This window comes from Otolemur garnettii, unplaced genomic scaffold (assembly GCF_000181295.1).
Source record: "Otolemur garnettii isolate 467f Iridium unplaced genomic scaffold, OtoGar3 scaffold00025, whole genome shotgun sequence".
Classification (NCBI taxonomy): Eukaryota; Metazoa; Chordata; class Mammalia; order Primates; family Galagidae; genus Otolemur; species Otolemur garnettii.
In genome coordinates this window covers 9,791,918-9,799,980 of record NW_003852420.1, presented here as the reverse complement: position 1 = coordinate 9,799,980, position 8,063 = coordinate 9,791,918, and the positions used below count along the sequence as shown (strand labels likewise).

At 40.7% G+C, this 8,063-nt stretch overlaps 1 protein-coding gene across 3 annotated transcripts in view; it reads left to right on the top strand.

Annotated features, from left to right (window-relative positions):
* MCM8 (minichromosome maintenance 8 homologous recombination repair factor) overlaps positions 1 to 8,063 on the top strand; it is a 42,215-nt gene that overhangs the window by 8,319 nt on the left and 25,833 nt on the right. For all 3 annotated transcript variants that reach the window (XM_023512173.1, XM_023512174.1, XM_003788022.2), the window contains 2 exons: positions 393 to 591; positions 4,555 to 4,640. In XM_023512173.1, the coding sequence (XP_023367941.1) occupies positions 393 to 591; positions 4,555 to 4,640 (285 nt within the window). The remainder of the gene's footprint in view (positions 1 to 392; positions 592 to 4,554; positions 4,641 to 8,063) is intronic.

Sequence of the window (8,063 nt, the reverse complement as noted above, 5' to 3'; positions counted from 1 at the left end):
GCCCTACCCACTGAGCCACAGACACTGCTAGGGTTTTGTTTTTCTTTTCCAGAATTTATAGAAGACATTTCCTTACTGTTCTTTGAAAGGAAGTTAGAAACCCTAAAGCTTTTTAATCTGTAGGTTTTTCTTTTGGCATTTTTTTTTCGTTTTTATTTTATTTTTTCCCCCTAGAGAAGAGCCTCTGTTATAAGAAGAAAAGGGAAGGTGTAGCATTTTTTACTTTTAAGAATGATTTAATTTCTTGTGAAATTTCTGATATATAAAAGGATGATATGGTTTGAGAGTTCCTTAGTTAGTTGCTTCTAAAAGGAACTTATGAACATACAGACAATGTCAACTTTCTGTTCAATGTAATTCATAGATAAATAATGTTCTTTTTTTGTTCTTAGGGTGTACAACTATGAGCCTTTGACACAGCTCAAAAATGTCCGAGCCAATTACTATGGAAAATACATTGCTCTAAGAGGGACAGTGGTTCGTGTCAGTAATATAAAGCCTCTTTGCACCAAGATGGGTTTTCTTTGTTCTGCGTGTGGAGAAGTTCAGAGTGTTTCTCTTCCAGATGGAAAATACACTCTCCCAACGAAGGTGATGTATTCTTTAACTGCTTCTTTATTTATCTTGGTAAAGAAGGCTAATCTGTTTACAGAAAATACTTGCCAGTGTTTCTGAGCACAGAGCTTATATTTATTTTTTAGTTTTAGTTATATGAAATATTTTAGGATACAGAAAAGTACAGAAACCACTAAAATACTTCTTTACATACCACCCCAAATTTACATTTTTTAATTCCTCATATATTTTTAAAGATAGAAAACATTACTGATGCAGTTGTCTCTTTTTTACCCTTTGCCTGTACCATTCCCAGAGACAACCATTATGCTAAAGTTAATGTGGGTCTTTTCCATTCCTATTTCTCTATTGTGACTTCATGGGTAAACACAGTCGATTTTTCCTCCTTTATTCCTTCCACTGTTTGGAAGTGCTGTGTTTGGTTCTTTTTTCTTTATTAACTTTTTAAAACTAGGCTTTATAGCTATACAGTAGTACAGGGAATTGGCAGTTATTGATACTTGGTATTTTAGCTTAATTCATAACAAATATAAAGAATTGTAGTTAAAGTCCCTGCCCCCCAACCCAGTTTCTTTCCCTTTGTTCTGTCTTTAGAGGGAGGTACTATTCTGAAGTGTGTGTTCTTCAAGTTTAAATTTTTATTCTTTTTTTAGAGACAGAGTTTCACTTTCTTGCCCTCAGTAGAGTGCCATAGCATCACAGCTCATAGCAACCTTCAGCTCTTGGACTTAGGCAATTCTCTTGCCTCAGCCTCCCGAGTAGCTGGGACTACAGGCTCCCGCCACAACGCCCTGCTATTTTTTTATTGCACTTCGGCTGGGGCTGGGTTTGAACCCGCCACTCTCGGTATATGGGGCCGGTGCCCTACCCACTGAGCCACAGGCACCGCCCTAAATTTTTATTCTTAACTGTATGTGTAGGGTTAATTTTGTTTTACTCAATTATTTTGGGGTTTTACCTATTTTAAATATATACCAAGCTTTTTTTACTATTGTGGAGTATTACATTAAATGACTAGCCAATGTTTATCCATTCTCCTCGTGGTGAGCGTGCTGTTTCCAGCTTTTTTATAATTACTAGTGATGTTACAGAGACTATTCTTATACATGTCTCCTAAGCAGAGGATTTTTCAAGTGATAGGCTACACATTTTTTTTTTTTTTTTGGCTTACTTATTTTTAACTTCCCTGGATGTTGCCAAGTTACTTTCTAGAGTGTTGGTTCCAACTCACACCCCTAGTGGTAGAGTGCAGCAGTTTCCCTTTCCCCGTATCTTCATTAACACCTGGATTGTTAGACGTCGTAGTTTTTGACGGTCTGGTGGGTATAAAGTGTTACTTCACCTATGAGGTGAGTTTCTGTGATTTCTGTTATGGATGAACATCATATCTTTATTGGCCAGTTTCCTTTAGTGACTTTACTATTTTTGTCATCTATTTGTTTTCTTGTTAGTTTATTGATAGTTCTTTATATATTCTTTATTGATTACATACATTACAGATATCTTCTCCCAGTCTTTGGTTTGTTTCTTAACTTTGTGCAGTATTTTTTTTGTTGTACAGTTTCACATTTTAACACCATCAAATTGATCAGTCTTGTCCCTCACAACTTTAACATTTTAAGCTTTGCTTAAGAAGCTCATTTTAGGCCAGACGCAGTGGCTCACGCCTGTAATCCTAGCACTCTAAGAGGCCTAGGCAGGAGGATTGCTTGAACTCAGAAGTTTGAGACCAGCTTAAGCAAGAGCAAGATCCTATTTCTATTACAATTAGATAAATTAGCTGGGCATTGTGGCAAGTGCTTGTTGTCCCAGCTACTTGGAAGGCTAAGGCAGAAGTATCACCTGAACCATTTGAAGTTGCTGTGAGCTAGGCTAACATCACAGCATTCTAGCCTGAGGCAACAAAGTGAGACTGTCTCAAAAAAACAGAAGCCCTTTTCACTCAAGTATTATATTTTCTACATCTTGTTCTAATACTTGTGAATTTCTTTACTTTTTTTCTCTACATTTGAGTATTTGGCCCATCTGTAAATTAATTTGGTGACTAGTATAAAACTAGGGATTTTTAAGCCAGGCTTGGTTAAAAGTGGGTGGCACACATGCAATCCCAGCCACTGAGGAAGCTGAGGCAGGAGAATTACTTGAGGCCAGAAATGAGACTAGTCTATGCAACATAGTGAGACCCCCATCTCTTAAAAACAAACAAAAAACCCTTGGGGTCTAATGTTTAGGTGAGAAGTCATTTGTCCTGACACCCTTTAAGCCCATCATTATCACAGATGTGTAAGGTGTCCCTGGTGGTACACTGCGCTCCTAGAGACATATGAGTCTTTTTCATTTTATCAGTCTTGCACATACGCTAAACAGTCTTATTTATGTTGATCTTATTAAATGTTGTATGGCAGGGATATTTGCCCTGTTATTCTTTTCCAGAGTTGCCTTTATCAGCTACTGGACTTTTACATTTAGCCTCAAATTTTTACTTATGTAATAATTTCTTGAAGAATTTAAAATCAAAATACATTTATAATTGAAATTTCTAGGACTTCTTTCTCTTACTGGAAGAACAGATTATGTTAGCATCAGCTGTTGGTTCTGAATAATTAGTCCTGCTGGTAGGTGGGTGTTATCCACTATCTGTCCCTGCTTAAAGTTCAAGGCACAACATTTAGCTGAGAGAACAGAATTTAAATCTTGATTTAAACTGGATAATTTGTATGGACAGTATTTCTCATGGTTTCTGTGGTTCAGGAATTTATAAAAACTACTTAGCCAGGTCGTTCTGGCTCTCAGTCTCTTGCAAGGTTACAGTCATGAAGATGGCTGAGGGCTGGCTTTCTCTCTCCATGTGGTCTCCATGGCTGGGCTGGTCTGGGCTTCTCACACACAGAAGGGCAGCTCAAGACACTCAGTCTGCTCACGTGGCTGCTGACAGCTTCAAGGCAAGGAGGTTCAGTCTATAGGCAGAAATGCCTTTTTATGAGCTAGCCTCAGAAGTCACACAACATCACTTCTGTCACATTCTCTAGGTGACAAAATGTAGTACAAACCTGCCCAGGTTACAGGAGAGGAGATTAGTCTCCATCTTTTGATGGAGATGTTTGGGAGGGTCTAAAAAGGCTTGAGGGGAAATATTGTTATATTTGGAAAATACAGTTTTCCAGAGTCTCTGAATTTGTAGATGCTTCTTGAGGTCTAAACACCAAACAAGTGACTTCTGAAAATTTGAACACAGCTTGCTTATACTCATGTTGAGGACTGCCTGTGTGGGACAATAAATATTGCACCTTATAAACAGTGCAAAAGGAGGCATTCTCTCTATCAGGGAAGAGAGAGCTGGGAATTAAAGATGACCCAGGGAAGGCTTTAGAAAAGGAGAGAATTTGGAGTGGATATATGGGACTGAACTGAGAGGAGCAGAAGACTGAAGGGATCCAGAGGAAGGGTAGAGTGCTTGGTGTGGAAGCCAAGCAAGACTCCTTGCATACCCACCCATGGCAGGAAGAATAAGAGCAGAGAGTGACAGGCCAGCTGGCAAAGTGCCTCAGAAGCTCACGCTATCATAGCAGGAGGAAATAGAAAGTCATTACAACTCTTAATGGATTTTCCTTTAATAACAACCAACTTTTTTTTTTTTTTTTTTTTTTTTGAGACAGAGCCCCAAGCTGTCCCCCTGGGTAGAGTGCCATGGCATCTCAGCTCACAGCAACCTCCAACTCCTAGGCTCAAGCGAGTCTCCCGCCTCAGCCTCCCAAGCAGCTGGGACCACAGGCGCCCGCCACAACGCCCGGCCATTTCTTGGTTGCAGCCGTCATTGTTGTTTGGCTGCCCGGGCTGGATTCGAACCCGCCACCCTGGGTGCTATGCCGAGCCATAGCAACCAACTTTTAAAGCAGTATCAAATGAAGTGTTTTACCTTGGATTTTCCTGAGGGTGACTGTAGCTTATCACGCTCTGACTGACGTACTCTTGTTGCAGTGTCCTGTGCCTGCATGTCGGGGGAGATCCTTCACTGCTCTCCGCAGCTCTCCTCTCACGGTTACGCTGGACTGGCAGTCGATTAAGTAAGCAACCACACTGTTAAAGAAGAGGCGGGGTTTAGGTCTCTCTGAGAGACTATAATTTTACTGTGATTTTTTATCTAAACAATGCCAAAGTATATAATAGAAGGGTTATTTGATGAAGAATTTATGTGTTGAAATATGCCTAATAGTCTTTATTTGAAATTTATTCTCTGGCTTGACGCCTGTGGCTCAAGCAGCTAAGGCGCCAGCCACATACACCTAAGGTGGCGGGTTCGAATCCAGCCCAGGCCCCCCAAACAACAATGACGGCTGCAACCAAAAAATAGCCGAGTGTTGTGGTGGGCGCCTGTGGTCCCAGCTACTTGGGAGGCGGAGGCCCGAGACTCGCTTGAGCCCAGGAGGTAGAGGTTGCTGTGAGCTGTGATGCCACAGCACTCTACCCAGGATGACAGCTTGAGGCTGTCTCAAAAAAAAAAAGAAATTTATTCTCTGTTGGATTCCTGAAGGGATGAAATAGGCAGATATTAAGTCTAAGAAGTTGCAATAATATTGATTTGAAGTTTTAGGTAAAAAACTTAGTTTTTATCCCTTATAAATAGGCATGTTTTATTTCATGTTCTCACTGTTCATGAGGCATTTGGCATTTTACTATAGGCCTTTTTTTTTTGAAGTTAGATTTTTCTCTGTGTATGTATTTTTGATTCAATAATTGATTAGTTTTTGGTGTGTGTGTGCCATAGCCTATAACTCATCTCTAAATATAAAATAATGGGTAGTTTTGAAGTCAGAGTGCGCTCTAAGAAACCCAACTGAAATGGTCTTAAAAAATTAAGAATCTAGGAAAAAGATGAGATAGCTTGCTACTAGCTAGCTTCCCCGCCCTGTGAAAACCAATATGAACGTACATGATAACTAATTGTACTATGCTGAGGTCTTTGCAAACACCCCATTTTATAAAAAAGGGATGTTGAAGATTTTTTCATGTGATTGTGTGGCCTATGAGGAATAGAGTTAGATTTCCATCCAGGTCAGTGGGTTTTCACCTCTGAAGGGGAATGAGGGAGGGCATCAGAGGGAGTACAGAGTTCATAGCAGGGCATATGCAGAGAAGATTCAAGGTCATTTAACTCTGGATCTTTGAACGGAATTTTGAACTATTTGGACAAAATCTCTTTTCTTTCAAGTAAAAATACCACACAAGAAAATAGACTTACATTTTAATTGGATTTGAATGATGATCTGCTAATATTAGGAAATCAGAGTTAAGAGAGGACAATTTTAGAAGAGGCTATTTAAGTCTTTTTCTTAAATCTTTTTTTTTTTTTTTTAAGAGACAGAGTCTCACTTGTCACCCTCGGTAGAGTGCTGTGGCATCACAGCTCACAGCAACCTCCAGCTCTTGGGTTTAGGCAACTCTCTTGCCTCTACCTCCTGAGTAGCAGGGACTACAGGCCCCGCCACAATGCCTGGCTATTTTTTTTGTTGGCAGTTTGGCCGGGTCCAGGTTTGAACCTGCGACCCTTGGTATATGGGGCCGGCACCCTACTCACTGAGTCCTAGGAGCCGCCCTTTTTCTTAAATCTTTAAAAGTAAAGTATTAGTAGGGCTGGTGAGGTGGCTCACACCTATAATCCCAGCACTTTGGGAGGCTGAGGCAGGTAGATCGCCTGAGCTCAGGAGTTCGAGACCAGCCTGAGCAAGAGCAAGACCCAGTCTCTAAAAATAGCTGGGTGTTGTGGGCACCTATAGTCCCAGCCACTTGGGAGGCTGAGGCAAGAGAATCACTTGAGCCCAGGATTCTGAGGTTGCTGTGAGCTATGGCACTACAGCAATTCTACCAAGGGTGACAAAGTGAAACTCCATCTCAAAAAAAAATGTATTGGTCAAACTCATCTTAAATGAGTTAATTATAGTAAAACTTTGGCAATATAATATTACCTCACCTGATTATTTTATTGTATAGATAAAGTGACCATTTGCCTTAAAGGTGTCCTTCCTGCCATATGAAATAAATTCAATTTCTGGTTTTTCTGAGGCTTAGCTTGGGATGGCCATGAGGAATGAAATTACTGTTCCTCAGCTAGTGCATTGAAACGTTTGGTTGCATCAAGGTGACAGGCTTATAATGGTGTAGAAGAGCCTTACAGTTGCAGCAGTCTGAGTTTTACAAGTTTATCTGATGAAATCGTTTGCTGGAAGTATGTTTTTACAGTGTTGATAAAAATTGGGAATAGCCTAAGCATCTGAAGACAATTATTATAAGGAGGATAGTACAGTGGATTATCATGTAGGCACTAAAGGTGATATAGTAAAATATTTATAAATGATATCAGAAAATATTTTCAATATATTCAGTGATAAAACAGGTTATAAAATATTTTGTACTGTACAATCCTGACTTTATTTTCAAAAAATTAAACAAAAGGCCCGGGTAAGAGGGCTTATGCCTATAATCCTAGCACTCTGGGAGTCTGAGCTCAGGAGTTCCAGAGCAGCTTGAGACCCTGTTTTTAAAAACATAGCTGGTGTTGTGGTGGGTGCCTTGGTAGGGTGAGGCAAGAGAATCACTTCAGCCCAAGAGTTTGAGGTTGCTGTGAGCTGTGACACCATGGCACTCTACAAAGACTGACAAGGTGAAACTCTTTCTCAAAAAAAATTAATTAATTAAATAAAAACACTGGCAAAAAATACAAATACATGGGTGGTGCCTGTGGCTCTGTGAGTAGGGCGCCGGCCCCATATGAGACTCTCTACAATAAGTGAGACTGTCTCTACAAAAAAAAAAAAATGCAATACATGTTGAGAGAGATTATACTGTCTGGATGAGAAATCAGAGACATTGATATTGTGTTTATCTGTGTTTTAAAGGAAACACATAGGAATACTTGTTATTTTAATTTAAAAGAGTATAAACATATAATTTTTTTTTTTTTTTGGTAGAGACAATCTCACTTTATTGCCCTCGGTAGAGTGCCGTGGCAACACACAGCTCATAGCAACCTCCAACTCCTGGCCTTAGGTGATTCTCTTGCCTCAGCCTCCACGGTAGCTGGGGCTACAGGTGACCGCCACAACGCCTGGCTATTTTTTTGTTCCACTTTGGCTGGGGCCAGGTTTGAACCCACCACCCTTGGTATATGGGGCCAGTGCCCTAGCTACTGAGCCAGAGGCACCCCCAGAGTATAAATATACAATTTTTAAAGCAAAATTCTTAGGCTCAGCGCCTGTGGCTCAAGTGGCTAAGGCGCCAGCCACATACACCTAAGGTGGCGGGTTCAAATCTAGCCTGGACCCACCAAACAACAATGACGACTGCAACCAAAAAATAGCCGGGCGTTGTGGCAGTCACCTATGGTCCTAGCTATTTGGGAGGCAGAGGCAGGAGACTCACTTGAGCCCAGGAGTTGGAGGTTGCTGTGAGCTGTGAAGCCACGGCCCTCTACCCAGGGGGATAGCTTGAGG